Source organism: Phyllobates terribilis, unplaced genomic scaffold (genome assembly GCF_046119375.1).
Source record: "Phyllobates terribilis strain yellow unplaced genomic scaffold, ASM4611937v1 Scaffold_1__5_contigs__length_1240528914, whole genome shotgun sequence".
In the NCBI taxonomy this organism is placed as follows: Eukaryota; Metazoa; Chordata; class Amphibia; order Anura; family Dendrobatidae; genus Phyllobates; species Phyllobates terribilis.
Window position 1 is genome coordinate 109,581,206 of NW_027362761.1, and position 19,397 is coordinate 109,600,602.

The 19,397-nt window shown below is 43.2% G+C and overlaps 1 protein-coding gene across 5 annotated transcripts in view; it reads left to right on the plus strand.

Annotated features, from left to right (window-relative positions):
• DENND4C (DENN domain containing 4C) overlaps positions 1-19,397 on the plus strand; it is a 143,185-nt gene that overhangs the window by 28,930 nt on the left and 94,858 nt on the right. For 4 of the 5 annotated variants that reach the window (XM_073665817.1, XM_073665870.1, XM_073665857.1 and 1 more), the window contains exon 2: positions 1,937-2,257. In XM_073665817.1, coding sequence (XP_073521918.1) covers positions 1,953-2,257 — 305 coding nt within the window. In that variant the 5' untranslated portion in view covers positions 1,937-1,952. The remainder of the gene's footprint in view (positions 1-1,936; positions 2,258-19,397) is intronic. The other variant, XM_073665827.1, reaches the window with a different exon arrangement.

Below are 19,397 nucleotides of genomic sequence, written 5' to 3' on the forward strand. Positions count from 1 at the left end.
CAAACTGCCTATGATAACAGTATATTTTTAAAAAAATAAAAAACTCAAACTGCACTCAAAATGCATGTTCCAAATTGTTATGCACGGCAGAGTTTTGAACCTTTTCATTTTAATAAAGAACAAAAAAATGGTCATTTTTGAAATTATAAGCATTAGCAGGTTATTACAAACTGAAATCAAACAGTTTTCAACTCAAAACTTTATTCTAGGTGATGTAACATTTGCACATAGGACCGCTTGTTCGAAAGGAGCTTCTGAACTCTCTCATCCATTGAATTTGTCAGGTTTTGGATGGTTTCTGCTTCAGTTGTTTTGTATGAGGACAGAATACCCTCCCAGAGCTGTTGCTTAGATGTGAACTGCCTCCCGCCATCATAGACACTTCTTCTGATGATGCTCCAGAGGTTCTCAATGGGGTTGAGGTCAGGGGAGCATGGGTGCCACACCATAAGTTTGTCCCCTTTTATGCCCATAGCAGCCAGAGATGCAGATGTGTTATGTGCAGCATGAGACAGGGCATTATCATGCATGAAAATGATCTTGCTGCGGAATACACGGTTCTTCTTCTTGAACCATGGCAGGAAGTGCTGTTTCAGAAACTCAACATACATTATGGAGTTCATCTTTACCCCTTCAGGGATCCTAAAAGGGCCGACAATCTCTCTCCCCATGATTCCAGCCCAAAACATTACTCCACCTCCTCCTTGTTAGCGCTGTAGCCGTGTTTGCATGGGGTGTCCATCAACCAGCCATCCTCCACTCCATCCATCTGGACCATCGAGATCATTTCATGCATGATAATGCCCCGTCTCATGCTGCACATAATACATCTGCATCTCTGGCTGCTATGGGCATAAAAGGGGACAAACTTATGGTGTGGCACCCATGCTCCCCTGACCTCAACCCTATTGAGAACCCCTGGAGCATCATCAAAAGGAGTGTCTAGGATGGCGGGAGGCAGTTCACATCTAAGCAACAGCTCTGGGAGGGTATTCTGTCCTCATGCAAAACAATTGAAGCAGAAACCATCCAAAAGCTGACAAATTCAATGGACGAGAGAGTTCAGAAGCTCCTTTCGAACAAGCGGTCCTATGTGCAAATGTAACATCACCTAGAATAAAGTTTTGAGTTGAAAACTGTTTGATTTCAGTTTGTAATAACCTGCTAATGCTTATAATTTCAAAAATGACCATTTTTTTGTTCTTTATTAAAATGAAAAGGTTGAAAACTCTGCTGTGCATAATAATTTGGAACATGCATTTTGAGTGCAGTTTGAGTTTTTTATTTTTTTTAAAATATACTGCTATCATAGGCAGTTTGTGCAAAAGCCTTTCAATTGTACTCTAATAGTTATTTGACTGGAAAATTACAATGACTACAATTCATATAGGTAATTTGGGAAAATCTGAGAAAATATTATTTGCATAATAATTTGGAACACAGTGTATATGAGGCAGGTATTTCAGGTTATGAGACCCCCCGTGGTCAGGCTGGGTATTGCACTGAGCATGGTCTGTTTTTAAAGGGCATGTGAAGATGGCTTGCTTCAATCTGTTATAACAGGATTCTCTGATATGACAAGTAGAGGTGCGAGTTCCAAGAAGGTTTAACAACGTTCCTTTAAAAGGGTTGCCCCATTTTGGACTTTTATGGCACATTCACAGGTCCAGCCATATATGTCTAATAGATCAAGGTCCAGCTGCTGAGTCCCACATGTATCTAAAAAGCAGGGCTCCATTGCATGCTGTCCCAAAAAGAAGTAGCCATCCATGTGTGGATGTAGATATTGCAAATCGCTGACAGTGGAACTGATATACATTCTATTCTAAAGCTTCATATAATCATTAATTTATAGACTTGTATTGTCATTCAGCAAAAAAATTAAACCCAAAAAACTAATGGCTCTATTTTTTTTTTTTTGTGTTATTTGTTTCAGGCAGCCATCTGCAGATATGATGGAAGATAAAGGTCCCCGTGTTGCAGATTACTTTGTAGTGGCAGGATTGACAGATACCTCTAAACTCCTTGATCATGATGTGGCCCGGGGGGAGACGAAAGCTGGTCGACCCAAAGCTCCAATTACAGATATTGTCATCATCAACCGGACAGCGGGTGAGGCAGTACCAGAGGGGTTCACATGTATCGAACTCACGTCAAGTGGTCTTCAGGCAAATCTCAATCACGGCAGTCTGAAGAGTCCAGAGCTGTTCATTTGTTACAAACGGGAGAAAGGGAAGGCACCTCTGATAGATGTTGGGTGAGTTCTTTTGGTGGTGTTTGTCAGTTCTTCTATGTATTTGTTTCTGTACATACGATTTTTTTCTACTGAAATATAAACCCAAAAGAATACACATGGTGTTGTACTGAACTGCTCACTGTTGGGAGAAATAATGTGTACTGGCAGACACTTGCTTTGTGTGGTCATTCCTGGGAACCTATTCCTCAAAGCATCAGCCTCAAAACTGTACCATCTCAGCACACCTATTAACAAGACATAGAAATCTTCAATTCAAGCCTTCATTTATTGATCGAAGGTTTGCGATAAACTGATGACAGTAAAGCAGCATATTTCAGCTCATGCCTCATGTATTGACTGTGGCAGTTGGTTTGTTAGCTCTGTGGTTATCATCAGGATACTGTTTAAGATGCCGTGCATAAATTACCCGAAACTGCACAAAACATTGCAAAAAAGAGTAAGAAATGTAGACCTCACAGGTCGTTTATGAAAGGTGTCATGCATTTCATAGTCATAGAATGTTAGAGTTGGAAGGGACTTCCCAGGGTCATCGCGTCCAATCCCCCTGCTTAAAGGGAATCTGTCACCCCCTGGGAGATATCAGACCTCTACTCTGGGCATACAGGGTATAGAAAAGTAATGCTATACATACCTGTATGGCCCATAGTAGAGGTTTGATTACAGAGAAAAGTAGTTTTATCTTTTTGGTTTTCAACAGGCTTGGCGTCCAGGGGACACAAAGTAATGCCCGCCTATCTGATTATTATTCCCCTAAATCGCCGCCTATCAGCCTAGTTACCATTTTCCCTCCCTCCCCGCACGTCACAGGGCGCTGTGACGTGCGCTTTCCTTCCTCACCTTCCGGCGCATGTGCAAAGTGCTGCTCTTATAGACCGCGCTTTGTTTCCTCCCGGCCTGGTTTGTATGAGCACAGTGCCGCAGAAAACCTTCTTGTTCTGCTCCAGTGACTCCCCAGTGCCTGCACAATAGAGCACTGCACAGGTAAGTATAGATTTACTTTCCTATACCCTGTATGCCCATAGTAGCGGTCTGATATCTCCCAGGGGGTGACAGATTCCCTTTAATGCCGGATTGACCTAACTATCTCTGACAGATATCTGTCCAGCCTTTGTTTGAAGACTTTCATTGAAGAAGAACTCACAACCTTTCGTGGAGCCTGTTCCACTCATTGATCACCCTCACTGCCAAAATTTTTTTTCTAATATCTAATCTGTATCTTCTCCCTTTCAGTTTCATTCCATTGCATCTTGTGTTTCCATGTGCAAATGAGAATAAGAATGATACCTCTACACTGTGACACCCCTTCAGATATGTGTAGACAGCTATTAAGTCTCCTCTTAGACTTCTTTTTTTGCAAGTTAAACATTCCCAGATCCTTTAACCGTTGCTCATAGGACAGGGCTCGACAAACCCAGGCGCCTGGTCGCCAGTGGCGCCTAGAAAATGTTGCCTGGTGCTTGAGGAGTTGAGAAGAAAAAAAAATACTCTCAATCCAATCCCACCTCCTGCACGGAGTCATCCAATCGGAGGAAGCAGGGACAGTATCGCTCAGGCCGCCTTCTCCACTTTGCTCCGCCCCCCTTATGCTCCGGGACTGGACAGGGAGAGTTGGGTTACGGGGGAAGCAGGGCCGGCGTCAGCACCCGGCGTACCCGGGCAAGTGCCGGGGCCCTGGAAAATCAGAGGGGCCCAGCCGCCCACTCACTGTCGGGGCCCGGGCCCACACACCCACCCGCCCACACACTGTCGGGGCCGGGCCCACACACTGTCGGGGCCGGGCCCACACACCCACCCGCCCACTCACTGTCTGGGCCCTGGCCGCTTCCTCGGCACCTGTTCAGGGACGCAGGCGCTGCTTGATTGCCGGCACTCCCCCCAGACATGGCCGCGCGCTGTCCGGCTGTGTCTGCTAGTAATGACACGGCAGGGTCGACGGCACTGCACCTTTAATTGTGCTTGTGTGTCGCTCCTGCCGCGTCATTACTAGCAGACACAGCCGCACAGCGCGCGGCCATGTCTGGGGGAGTGCCGGCAATCAAACACCGTCGAAGCGGAGGTCCTGCACAGATGGGCGGGAGGGGCCCGGACCCGACCGCAAGTGGGCCCCTCTGATGTTCCAGGGCCATGAAGTCTGTGACACGCCGGGGGCCATGCACTGCCCCATACCCGAGGAGCTGCTGGACAGGACACTGGACCGGGGACAGGTGAGTGAGGCTTCCCCAATCCCCATATTAAAAATATTAGTAATGGGTCTGTGTGAGTGCATGTATGTGAATGTCAGTGTATATGACTGTGTATATATATTTGTCTGTTTTATCTATGTGTATGTCTGTATGTGTACATATGTCTGCGTACCGTGTGTGCGCGCGCATATGTCTGCGTACCGTGTGTGCGCGCGCATATGTCTGCGTACCGTGTGTGCGCGCGCATATGTCTGCGTGCGCATATGTCTGCGTACCGTGTGTGCGCACGCATATGTCTGCGTACCGTGTGTGCGCACGCATATGTCTGCGTACCGTGTGTGTGCACGCATATGTCTGCGTACCGTGTGTGTGCACGCATATGTCTGCGTACCGTGTGTGCGCACGCATATGTCTGCGTATGTGATGGATGAGGGGGGCAGGCTGGGCCATGTGTAATATATATATATATATATATATATATATATATATATATATATATATATATATATATATATATATATATATATATATATAGATAATATTATATTATATTATAATATTTATTTCTCCGCCGTATCTGTGCATCATGAATCGTGTATGTGTTAAAAGGGCCCACTGAGACTCTTTCGCCCGGGGCCCAGAAAAACCTGGAGCCGGCCCTGGGGGGAAGGATCGCTGTGGCCGGGGGCCCGTTCTTATCTCCCGCTACCTGTGTAAGTACATACAAAGGCCGTGCTCCCCGGGGAGACGCCGTGTGTGAGGGGGTCTATATGTACAGTTTGTCAACAAAAAAAATTCTGGCTCCTAAATTTTTTGGCTGGCTCCTAGATTCTGAACAACTTTGTCGACCCCTGTCATAGGACATACCTTGCAGTCCGCTCACCATCCTGGTAGCTCTTCTCTGAACTTGCTCCAGCTTTTCAATGTCTTTTCTAAAATGTGGTGCCCAGAACTGGACACAGTATTCCAGATGAGGTGTGACAAAGAAGGAGTAGAGGGGGATTATTACTTTGCGTAATCTAGATTCTTTGCTTAACTTAATACACCCCAGAACTGTGTTTGCCTTCTTTGCTGCAGCATTACACTGTTGGCTCATGTGTAGTCTATGATCTATTAGGATACCTACGTCTTTTTCACATGTGCTGTTGCTCAGCTCTCTTACTCCCATTCTGTAGATGTAAGTTTTGTTTTTCTTGCCCAGATGTAGAATCTTGCATTTCTTCCTGTTAAATACCATTCTATTAGTCGCTGCCCATTGTTCAAGCTTATCTAGATCCTTCTGAATCCTTTCTCTGTCTTCTCTAGTGTTACTTATTAATTCTAGCTTTTCATCGTCTGCAAATTGTATTAGTTTACCTTTATCATTTGTACAAATGTTGAACAACACTGGGGCCAGGACAAAGCCTTGTGGTACCCCACTTGAAACACTCTTCCAATTGGATGTGCAACCATTTATTACCACTCTTTGAGTACGATAACTAATCCAGTTATGAATCCATCTAACTGTAGCCTTGTCAATCCCATACTTGGTCATTTTTTAATAAGGATAGTATGAGATACTTTATCAAATGCTTTGCTGAAGTCGAGATATAGTAGAACTACCGCATTTCCCTGATTCACCCAGTCATTGATTCCATCATAGAAGGAAATGAGTCTGGCATGACTTGTTTGCTACAAACCTATGCAGGCTCTGGTTAGATGCTGTATTCTTATGCTAGTATTTGCATACATGCTGTTTAATAATTTGTTTAAAGATCTTTCCTGGTATAGAAGTAAGGCTCACTGGCTGTAATTTCCTGGCTCCATCTTCTTTCCTATTTTTAAGATAGGGACAACATTTGCCCTTCTCCAATTTTCTGGGACTTCTCCTGTTCTCCAGGATTTTTCAAAGATTCCGGCTAGTGGTTCTGCAATTTCCTCTCTCTCTTTCAGTACCCTATGATGTAATTCATCTGGACCAGGAGATTTAAATTAGCTAAGTGTTTCCTCACCATCTCTCTATTTATAGATGGTGTGGATTCTTTTATTCCTTCTATAGCACCGTGAAGATCAGTTGATGTTACAATTGCTTTCTTAGAGAACACAGATGCAAAATAGGAATTTTAAAAGTAGGCTTGAATTGAAGATTGCTTTATATAAAAGTCTCCATTGCCCTACTAGTTTAAAGGAGTTGTCCGGTACTTTTTTTTTTTTAAGTTTCCCAATGTATTCAGCATGTGGGCATAAGTATCTCTGTAAATACCTTGTGTTGCAGATAATGCCTGTGAGTGGCGCTACCAGTGGCCGCTCACAGGCAGCACGTGACCCCCGGCTGCAGATGGTGCTGACATCCGTTGACGTCACAATAAGTCTAGTCCCTCTTCCGCGTTCCACCGGTGGCTGCTGGGTTTTGGTGGGGTTATTCCCCTGCTTCACACCCGGAATCCCCGGAATCCACCACGCGCTCGCCCTGTCCCCATTCATTGGGAAAGCGCGCGGTGGATGCTGGGTGTGGCGCAGGGACCCCAGCGCTGAGTCACGCCTCACTTGTCGTGACGTCAGCACGTGGTCATGTGATGCCTGTCAGTGGCCACTGATAGCGCCTCTCACAGGCAGAAACAGCAACACAAGGTATTTACAGAGATACTTATGCTCACATGCTGAATACATTGGGCAACTTAAAAAAAAAAAAAAAAAAAGTACCGGACAACTTCTTTGATTAAAAAAAAATTATATCTATATATGTAAAAAATGCACACAGCATGACACTCCTGGTTTGGCATTATTCAGTCTCTTGGAGGGAATCTGTCATCTAGTTCATTCTGCCCTAATCGAGGAGTAAGTGGTCTACCAAGCATAATTGCCAATGTTTAGCAGTAAAGCCCTGCCATATTTAAAAGAAATGTAATAATGGCAAATGATTAGTGTCATGTTCTGGGCTCAGTGGAGAAATGTTCACAAGGTTGCTCTCTCCAGTTTTCCTTGCTTGGCTGACTAGGATTGACGCATATATTAAATACTACTACATCGATTATTGACGGACTACGTGGTTTGCAACTAGAGCTATGAAGGAACAATTTGCATGCTGGTAAGGAGTCACCCAACAAACACGTCTCTGAATCCAGAACGTGACGCTGGCCTGGACCTTGTGGAAAATCTATGCTGCGCTTTAGAATTGAAGATTGGTTAAGGCCGCAACATCTGGATGACATTTTTGTCTCCACTTCACAACTGCTGTTTGATTGCATGGTGGTTGCTACATTGTCGAAAGTAAAGCCCGTTTCACTACACGATTATGGGCAACATGAAAAGGGTGTGTTTAGAAAGCAAAATAAAGTAAATCCAGATACAGTGTATCCAGTGACATTATGTTCTAATGGGGAAAAAGTGTACTTTTGGCATACACATTTCACAGGCATTGTATTGAAGGTGGATGACTTTTCCATTCTATACAATTTGGTCCAATTTAATCTTATTATAATCTAGGGAACATACAGACGGGCAATTTTAAAATCGGAATGAAATGCATAATTAGAATCTGATTTAAAAAAAAAAAAAAAAAATTGTTTGTGTGAATAAAGCTAAAGTATTTTTGAATGACAGCCCCATAGGTAAATAAGGGGCTACTGTTCATAGATTTTGTTCCTCCCTTCTTCATCTGTGTTTTCTAAAATTGACAAGAACGATGGGCGGGGGAAAGCCTTGCCAGTGCAGAAGTAAGGGATCATTGCTTCAATGATTAGACAGGAAAAGTTGACTTTTGTATTACTGTAAAATGTATCACCGCTGTGAGCTGTAGGTGTGACGCCCCTATTGTTAGGCAGTGTATACATAGCAGCTGATCTGTCAGGAGTGATTCACTGTCCTCCTACTACCTAAAAGAAGCTTCTAAAAGCTATCCAATAATATCTTATGTAAGGTAAAAATGCTTCTCATGGTTGTGCAGAGCTGGGGGCAGTGCCGGGAGTTGCTGATCCTGATTTATGTTCTGGGAGCTGCCTGCTTACACTTCCACCATGCTTCAGCATTGCATTCCTTCAGGCAGATGTAATGGAGTGAGATTTGTCATTAGTTCTTCACAGCAGGCACTTCCAAGGCGGCGGAACAGTTCAGCTTATCCTGCCCATCATAGACCAAGAGGAAATCAGGCCAAATTCCTTTGAAAGCCCTGGCAAATATTTATACCAACCATGCCCTACGCTTGCTTAATAAAATAGTAAGTTATAACTTGTGCGGATTTCAGAACAAAGGTTTATAAGGTCACAGTTCACCTGACAGTAATATGTAAGAACTAGGAGAAACAGAAAACAGCGACCATAAAGGAGTCTGGTCGTATAGGTTCCTGCCGATTATTTATGTATGTATGTATGTATGTGTATATATAATATATATGTGTTCTCACAAAATTAGAATATCATCAAAAAGTTAATTTATTTCAGTTCTTCTATACAAAAAGTGAAACTCATATATTATATAGAGTCATTACACACAGAGTGATCTATTTCAAGTGTTTATTTCTGTTAATGTTGATGATAAAGGCTTACAGCCAATGAAAACACAAAAGTCATTATCTCAGTAAATTAGAATAATTTATAACAGCTTGAAAAATGTTTTTAAAATCTGAAATGTTGGCCTACTGAAATGCATGTTCAGTAAATGCCCTCAATACTTGGTCGGGGCTCCTTTTACATCAATTACTGCATCAATGTGGCGTGGCATGGAGGCGATCAGCCTCCGCACCTCACACAATAAAAAATGCAATATAAAAGTGATCACAATGTCATAGGTACCCTAAAATCTAACCGTTAACAGTTATAGCTTGGCATACAAAAAACCAAGCCCTTATACAACTGAATTAACGGAAAAATTAAATAGTTATAGGTCTCTGAAAATGGTGACACCCACCAGTTTGTCATAATCATACTGACTTTCAGAATTATGTAGCCAGGTCTCACAATGAACTCCCTAAAAACAAAAAAAAATAACATTGTGGAATTGCAGATTTTTCTTTTCACCATTTCTCCTTACTTGGAGTTTTTCCATACACTGCATGGTAAAGTCCCACAAAGAACAAGCCCTCATACAGTAACATTGACGGTAAAGTAAAGTTATGGGAAAGAAGTTTAAATGCAAAAATGAAAATTGGCTGTGTTCTTAAGGGGTTAATATAAGACATTAAATGTAAAGATGATATAATAAAAGATGAATGTTTTATTGTCTGCAGTCTCCTGATCACTAGAAAAGATGAAAACAAGCCGAGCTTCCTGTGGAATAAACACACGGCCCCTTTCTGCTGCTGTAATGTTACAGAGGAAGCTTTCGCTTTGTGTTCCATCGCAAGACTTCCTGTGTCAAACGAGCTGTTTTTGGCTTGTGATTAATGACAGCCTATCTTCTAGTTATACAGTGTAACTGTCAAAGTCCTATCGGTCATATCATCTGCTGCTTTCATTTAACCTCTTAAGTATTACTTCGCTTTTTTCTTGTCAATATTTTTATAACAATTGATTGCACCAAGGACAACATCTGCAAGGAGTTTGTATGTTCTCCCCGTGTTTACGTGGGATTACTCCGGATAGTCCAGTTTCCTCCCTCCCTCCAAAGACATACTCCTAAAGAATTTAGATTGTGAGCCCCAATGAAGACAGGGATGTCTGTAAAGTGCTGTAGAATTAATGGTGCTACATGAGCGAATAAAATATAAATAATATGCAAATGTGGCGTTAGGTGCTCTAGGACTTGGCTTCCTAAACGTGACTCCCCACCCAGCCTCTTTAGCTTGATTGATGGCTCGCTAACTGATTTCCTTGCCTGAAGTCACATAGACAGTGAGCTATCAATCAAGCTAAAGAGGCTGGTGTTGGTGCCTCATTTGTATGTGAATTTATGTTCAATCTGTTTTAATAAACCTTTTACAAACAAGTAATATATGAAAAATGATAATATATAGAATCAGAAAATATCTAGTATTCAAAATGAGAATACCACTTTTAACAGTAAGTCAAACATACCATGGTAGACAATATGTATGTGAATTTAAGCTCTTCATTGTCAGTAATGCAGCAACAGATAGGAATATAAATCCATTGACACCTTTACATCTTCTAAGATCTGCGTTCCCCTATATTGGGGGATGTGAAGGGGTGTGTTGAACTTACTGACTAAGGTCCTGCAATGCCTACACATGAGGAAAGAGACATGGCGAACCAGAAAAACTATACTACATTTCTAATTGGAGATATTTGCTAATATTATTATTATTACACCTACTACATATTGGGATAGGATCTTGGAGAAGGGAATATCCTTTTAATCTCTCAATCTTTTTTTGGGAAATATGCAAATTGTCTCTTCAGAGAGGAAGAGGACTAGAACTCTAGTGCCACCTACAGGAAGTAGCAATCCTAAAAGTCAATAGTGACCCTTTAACGAGCCTTATCACATGACTTTGGACATAAGCCAGAACCAGAATCTCAATTTGCAGACACTGTTTCGGGGTACTGCCCCTCGTCAGTGCAAAGTGCGAGTTCTGGTTTGGCTGGGTGAGAGGCATCAGACCAGTCCAGTATCTAACGGGTAACATTCTCGTTGCGGAGAGCGACATGTTAAGCATGTCACGGTGAGGAGACTTTTAAAGCTGCAATGCTCCTCTGAGAAATATTCAAATTGTCTCTTCAGAGAGGAAGAGGGCTAGAACTCTAGTGCTACCTACAGGAAGTAGCAATCCTCTGAAGAGACAATTTGCATATTTCCCAGAGGAGCATTGCGGCTTTTAAATATCTTATTTAAATAAGTATTCCGAAACGAATATTGATTTTAATCTTAAATGGCTATTTATTGTAATAATCTTAACTTTTTCTCTTCTCTACTCTAACTGCTTTATTTTTTGTTTTATCTATTTCCGTTTTGATAATATTTCATTTGAGAAATCCCCAGTACATGCTGGGATAGTGAAACGGAACATCATCAGGGGGCAGATATTATGGTCACTGCCGCAGTGTCTGCCCTGCCCTGAAACAAAACTTCATCAGTGACATCCATTTCAGGGGCTGGGATAGTCCCTGCTCTGCTGAGCATGTGACGGTTGCCAATTCCGATGTGTGCACAGTATGAGCTCCCTTGTCACTGTGCAATATCTTTTCAATACATAGTGATGATGCGCACCTTCACCGGTTCTAATGAGAAGTGACGAACCAAAGAAAGAGCGCACTGTTAATGCTAATTGTAAGGAGAAAACTCCTTAAACAGGGACCAGCCTCTCCCCTGAAGGTGTTGTCTGTTTGAGGGGTGGGGCTGGTCTCTGCTTTCCTTGCTTGTCGTGCTGTCTCCTTATGATGTACACGGACAGTGAGCTTTCTTGTCGGCTCATCACTTCGCATTACAGTCGGCAAGGGAGTGCACTGTCACTGTGCATTGAAAAAAATAATGTACAGTGACAAGGGAGCTAGTACTGAGGATACTTATGAATTGACATCTGACTCTTGTTCAGTACAGCTGTGACTAGTCCAGCCCCTGAAATGGACATCACTGATGACCCTTCATTTCAGAGTGAGTGGACACAGGGACTGCGGCAGTGACCTCCACCTCTACCCCCTGATAACATCTCTTTTGAGTATCCCAGCATGCATTAGAGATTCTCAAACAAAAATGTCATCAAAACGGAAGTAGGTAAAAAAAAATAAAGTAGTTAGAGTAGAGATGGAATGATGGGGTCTTTTTAATTAAACTATAAAAGAAAAGCGATTAGATTATTACATTCAATAGACATTTACGATTAGGCTGTGTGCCCACTATGCGTTTTTTAAGCGTTTCCGCAGCGGCAATTCTGCTGCAGAAACGCTTAAAAAAACGCTTGGTAGAAGGTCTGCGATGTTCCCCAATGATAATCTGCATGTGCCGTGCACATGCTGCGGAAATTTCCGCTGCGGATTATCATTGCGGAAAAATACACAGCACTACCAATTATTTTGCGTAAACGCGGCGTTTTCGCCGCCATTGACTTGCATTGAAATGCATGGATTCCGCATCACTGCATCTGTACATGCGGAATCCATGCGTTTCAATGTGCGGATGGTACCCGGGTTTAGAGAAGAGGAGACTCTCCTCCGGACCCGGGTACCATAGAACCTGTAAAAAAAAGAGTAAAATAAAAGATAAATATTATACTTACCTTCTGATGGCCCTCGGTGTCCTTAGCGATGCGTCTCGGCTTGCTGGCAACTCGCGATGGTCTGAAAAGGACCTGCCGTGACGTCATTTAGTCATGTGACGGGTCACGTGACCGCTGACGTCGGCAGGTCCTTTAGTCTACTGCGATCTGCCTGCAAGCCAGGACGCATCGAATAAAGACACCGGGGGCCATGAGAAGGCAAGTATAGATTTATTTTATTTTATTTTTTTTACCATTCTTTGGGGTCACAGTATATAAATCCATGCCGGTTGCATGGATTTATATAGTGTGACCAAGTTATCAAGCACTTTCCAAGTGATGCTAAAATCGCTTGGAAAGCGCTTGTCAACCCGCATGCGGAAATGCATGTGAAGATCGCTTCACTTCCGCATGTCCCTGGCAGGAAAACCATGTACAATCTGCATGCGTTTTTTCTGCCAGGCAGATGCAGAAGCGCTCAGGGAAAGTCCGGAGCATTTCTGCATTGTGGGCACATAGCCTTACAATCAATATTAGTTTCGGACCACCCCTTTAAGAAGGAAGTAATTTAGTGTTAGCAGTTTAAAAACCTGATCATACTCAAATAACTTTATGATCCCTTTAATGTTTGGAATAAACTATCTATTATGGCTGTGTTACTTTTCAGAGAAGATTTTACTGTTCTGTAAAGTGGAGAGCTTTAATCAACTTTTATCCCATGAAATCTGAATTTATTAAATAACTTGGAAAAATTTCCTGCATATTTTCCAAATGAAACACCCTTAGTGCAATAGAATGACGCAGGTATCACCAACTTCCTCATTCATCTTGATAGCATTCCACGTGCTCTGCCATTTCTTTTCTGATTTATTGCTACACTGACGAGTTTCACCTTTACTTTCAGCAAATAGATCAGGACAAGTCTTATTTATTATTAGTGGGTTTTTAAAGAACGCTTCAATAAGTACCCCCACAGTACCATTAAGAACTTATGGCAACCCAACAAGTGAATAATATTGCTCAAACATATTAAAATATGTATAATAAGACCTGTAAATGTGGTATTTGCATACTCGTACTGACCTGGAGAATAAATAAAGTTAATGTGTCGGTTATACTTTCCAAGAAATGCTATAAAAAGGAAACCCAAAATATTGCAGAATTTCTGTTGGTTTTTATTTATTTATTTTACATGTACCCTCAAAAATGTATTCATGTTTTCCAATCTGTTATATTTATCCCCAAATCACGTCATTAGAAATGTCAGTTTCTCACCCAAATAATCAAGTCCCCCTACAAGGACACGTAGTCTATGCAAAAAATAAGCAAAGGCAGGGATATAAAAACTTGTGACGGAGAAAACTCGGTCCGGCAGCAAGAGGAAAAAGCCCCTCAACATAAATTATATCGAATCTGTATTAATATTCTAGCTTACAATACAGTATTTTGCGGATTATAAGACACACCCCAAATTTTGGGGAGGAGAATAGGAAAAAATGTTGTTGTTTTTTTTTTTGTTTTTTTTATATAAACCGGTGTGTGTTATAATCCGCTTACCTGGGGGCCGAGGCGTTTGTGGAGTGGGGTCCCGGGTGGCAGGGTCAAGGCAGGATGGGGTTGTTCGGAGGCAGGAGTCGGAAGATGGCTGCGGGCCCCATGCTTGTAGTACAAGGCGTTCGGTGGTGCGGGGGCTCCGCCGACATTTTATGAAAGCCGGCGCCCCACACCTTCCATACTTTCTAATGTGGTAGGCTCCAGTAAAATGGCCACCGGAGGCAATTGAGATCTTGGGAACAGATCTCAATCTGAGCATGCGCCGCCCCTAGCGGCCATTTTCCCGGAGTCCGCCGCATAGAAGAGTATGGAAGGTGCAGGGCTCCGGCTTTTACAAAATGTTGGCCGAGCCCCCGCACCACCGAACACCTCCTACTACAAGCATGGGGCCCACAGCCATCTCCTGACTCCTGCCTCTGTTAGAAGGCAGAAGCTTCCGTCAGCAGTGACCCTGGGACCCCCGCTCCACCAACACCAGTAAGCTCCATTACAGTTCGGATTATAAGACGCACCCCTATTTTTCCCCCAAATTTGAGGGGGAAAAAAATGCGTCTTATATTCCGAAAAATACGGTACATGTTATAAATGTCCTGTGCGACAGTTTGATATGCATTGGATACATGGAGGGATATTTTGTACATGCTTTGCCCATAGTTATGGTTGTGCTTCCGCTCACAAAGCTCTAATCACAGTTCCATGTTCCCATTAAATGTCATGCATGCAAATCATTTTTGTAATCACCTTCTCCTCTTTCCTCTGTCATATGGCAGCAGCGATCCAGAGTAATTAGGTGTTCACCTGCTGTGTGTAGACCCTTTAACCCATGTTTCCTGGAAACCATGTATTGGACACAGACAAGGACTGGTATGCTGCCAAGCTGTTGTCCTCATTTGTGGTTTATTTTTGAACTGCACAACCCTGGAGACCATTGTCCTCCAGATAACTGTTAACCATGTACTCACTGTCTAGAGGGAGTCAGAGGGAGTGAGAGAGAGAGACACTCTAATACATACTGCAGCACGAATTCACACATCTTATCCCATGAGGAGATATTGTTTTAAAGGAGTATTCCCATGTATTCCAAGATCTTATCTCAATATGTAGTAGGTGTAACAATAATAACAGCAAATATCTCCAATTAGAAATTTCTTATAGTTCTTCAGATTCGCTATGTTACTTAGGTTACGACCATTAAGAGCTGTCTAACTAACTGTCACTATATGAGTGGCTGTAACCATGGATACCTAAGCTACTGCAAAGCCCTGCAGTTGAGGTAAGCAACATAGTGAATCTGAAGAACTATACTACAGTTCTAATTGGAGGTATTTGCTAACATTATTAATATACCTAGTACATATTGGGATAGGACCTTGGAGATGGGAATACCCCTTTAAGTCAGTTTTTTGCATTTACATTTTTTGTCGTGTGTTTTGTTTATTTTTATGTTTTGGCAATGTTTTTTTTCCCCATATCACAATCTGTATTAAAAGTAAGAAATCGAAATCTTTGAATTTTCACACTGACCGTCTGGGCTCCTTAGACTATCATCCTGTTTTGGGATACAGCGCATGGATATTAGCCGCAATGAACATACTCTGTCTTTTGTATTGAAGCATCTAATGAGTGTGTAAAAAGATGATTGTGAGGGGAGGGAGCGGGGTCAGGAGTGACATCTCCTGCTGTTATTGGTGGAGCCTGTGGTGTTAGCTGTCATTATAACCCTGCCTCTGCCGATAAACCATGCTGAAAACTCTCCCTGAAAGGACAGAGTGAATGACCTTAAAATGGAAAGTGTGAAAATTGCAACATTACTAATTTTTTTTTTTAATAAAGATCATGATATTAAAAGTAAAATAATTACCCAAACTTGGTTAACAATATATGTAAAAACACAGCCTGATTTAAACAGGTCATTAATGGCTTCCCTTTTTAAGTCCTGTACAGTTTAAGGCGTCTCTGCCATAAGGATATGCCATAGCCATGAAGAAGTGCACTTTGCGTACACTGTTATTAGGTACGAGGTTCCTCTGCCAGTTTGCCTTTTTCTTAAAGTCAGTGCATCCAGGTGCCATCTCTTCCACAGGTAAGGGATTCATCAGACCAAGCCACCTTCAGCCATTGTTCCATGGTCCAGTTCTGATACTGACATGTGAATTGTATTCATGTTTGTGTAGGCACTCTGACCAGTGTACGGCTAGGCTGCTCCTTACAAAGCAAGGTGTGATGACTGTGTGCTCTGACACCTTTTTAGTATTTCATCTTGTGTATTTTTATAACCATAGTCATTAACTTGATAAGCAATTTGTGCTCAAGTAGGACCATACAGATTTGCCTTAGCTCCCCACTTGCATCAATGAGGACTATTGGTGCCTATGACTCCGTCGCTGGTTCACTGGTTGTCCTTCGTTGAACTACTTCTGATAGTTACTAGCCACTGCATACTGTGAACAGCCCAGAAGACTTGCTATCTTGGAAGTATTTTGACCTAGCCTCAGTTTGCATCACAATTCAGCAGTTATGTTTGTTTTTATATTTGTGTAATATATTAATAGGTGATCTAAATCTGCTGAAGAATTGCTTAGCACATTACTGATATTCCCTTTTTGCGATGACACCTCTGCTCTGTAAAGCAATGCAACTTGATTATTTATCTTATGTTTATTATTTATATTTATTATTTTAAGCATTTCTTTTATAGCACTCTTAATTCCCGGCCACTGTAAATGCAAAAAGCGGTGGGCACAGTAGATAACAATTGTGTAATTTATACATAGCAAGGTGCAAAGGGAACTAAGCGACAAGTAACAGACTGGTACAATGTGAGTAAAGCCCCCGTCTTACATAGCGAGATCGCTAGCGAGATCGCTGCTGTGTCACGGTTTTGGTGTCGCTATGTGTGACACTTTGCAGCAATCAGGCCCCTGCTGTGAGGTCGCTGATCACTGCAGAATGTCCTGGACCATTTTTTGGTCGTTGCCCTCCCGCTGGTCAGCACACATCGCTGTGTGTGACCAGCGGAAGCAGCGATCAGGCTGGTAACCATGATAAACATCGGGTTGCTAGGGGCACACGCGCACCTAGTAACCCGTTTATCATGGTTACGAGCCTGCTAAAGTGAGCGGTAACCTCCCGCTCACCGTAGCAGAGTGGTAACCATGATAAACAACGGGTTACTAGGTGCGCGTGTGCCCCTAGTAACCCGATGTTTATCATGGTTACCAGCCTGCTCCTGCTTCAGCAGGCTGGTAACCAGGAGCAGGACATCGTGGAAAGATTCTTTCCATGATGTCGCTGCTCCCCTGATCGTTGGTGAGCCTGCCTGTTTGACAGCTCACCAGCGACCACATAGCGACGCAGCAACGATCCCTGACAGGTCGTATCGTTGTCGGGATCGTTGCAGCGTCGCTAAGTGTGACGGGGCCTTAAGGAAACTGCTCGCAAGTGCTTACAATCCACAAGGGAAGGGGGAAATTATACACTGCTCAAAAAAATAAAGGGAACACTTAAACAACAGAATATAACTCCAAGTAAATCAAACTTTTGTGAAATCAAACTGTCCACTTAGGAAGCAACACTGATTGACAATCAATTTCACATGCTGTTGTGCAAATGGAATAGACAATAGATGGAAATTATTGGCAATTATCAAGACACCCTCAATAAAGGAGTGGTTCTGCAGGTGGGGACCACAGACCACATCTCAGTACCAATGCTTTCTGGCTGATGTTTTGGTCACTTTTGAATGTTGGTTGTGCTTTCCCACTTGTGGTAGCATGAGATGGACTCTACAACCCACAGAAGTTGCTCAGGTAGTGCAGCTCATCCAGGATGGCACATCAATGCGAGCTGTAGCAAGAAGGTTTGCTGTGTCTGTCAGCGTAGTGTCCAGAGGCTGGAGGCGCTACCAGGAGACAGGCCAGTACACCAGGAGACGTGGAGGGGGCCGTAGGAGGGCAACAACCCAGCAGCAGGACCGCTACCTCCGCCTTTGTGCAAGGAGGAACAGGAGTAGCACTGCCAGAGCCCTGCAAAATGATCTCCAGCAGGCCACAAATGTGCATGTGTCTGCACAAACAGTTAGAAACCGACTCCATGAGGGTGGTATGAGGGCCCGACGTCCACAGATGGGGGTTGTGCTCACAGCCCAACACTGTGCAGGACGCTTGGCATTTGCCATAGAAGACCAGGATTGGCAAATTCGCCACTGGCGCCCTGTGCTCTTCACAGATGAAAGCAGGTTCACACTGAGCACATGTGACAGACGTGACAGAGTCTGGAGACGCCGTGGAGAGCGATCTGCTGCCTGCAACATCCTTCAGCATGACCGGTTTGGCAGTGGGTCAGTAATGGTGTGGGGTAGCATTTCTTTGGAGGGCCGCACAGCCCTCCATGTGCTCTCCAGAGGTAGCCTGACTGCCATTAGGTACCGAGATGAGATCCTCAGACCCCTTGTGAGACCATATGCTGGTGCGGTTGGCCCTGGGTTCCTCCTAATGCAGGACAATGCCAGACCTCGTGGCTGGAGTGTGTCAGCAGTTCCTGCAAGATGAAGGCATTGAAGCTATGGACTGGCCTGCCCATTCCCCAGACCTGAATCTGATTGAACACATCTGGGACATCATGTCTCGCTCCATCCACCAACGTCACGTTGCACCACAGACTGTCCAGGAGTTGGTGGATGCTTTAGTCCAGGTCTGGGAGGAGATCCCACAGGAGATCATGCGCAACCTCATCAGGAGCATGCCCAGGCGTTGTAGGGAGGTCATACAGGCACGTGGAGGCCACACACAATACTGAGCCTCATTTTGACTTGTTTTAAGGACATTACATCAAAGTTGGATCAGCCTGTAGTGTGTTTTTCCACTTTAATTTTGGCGGTGACTCCAAATCCAGGCCTCCATTGGTTAATAAATTTGATTTCCATTGATGATTTTTGTGTGATTTTGTTGTCAGCACATTCAACTTTGTACAGACCAAAGTAATCAATGAGAATATTTCATTCATTCAGATCTAGGATGTGCTATTTGAGTGTTCCCTTTATTTTTTTAAGCAGTGTACTATTTGGATGTAAAAGCTGCCTATGTGTCAGAATGGTGGCAGCAGGATTATTGCAGCTTGCAGGCGTTCATGAAGAGATGTGGTTTTTGGTTGCATTTTAAGACTGCAAAGATCGAAGGGAGTCTGATTGGGTTAGTGGTTACACTGTAAGGCTATGTTCACACATCATGTTTTTTTTTGCATCACAAATCTGCAGAAAAACTTTATCTTCAGGGGC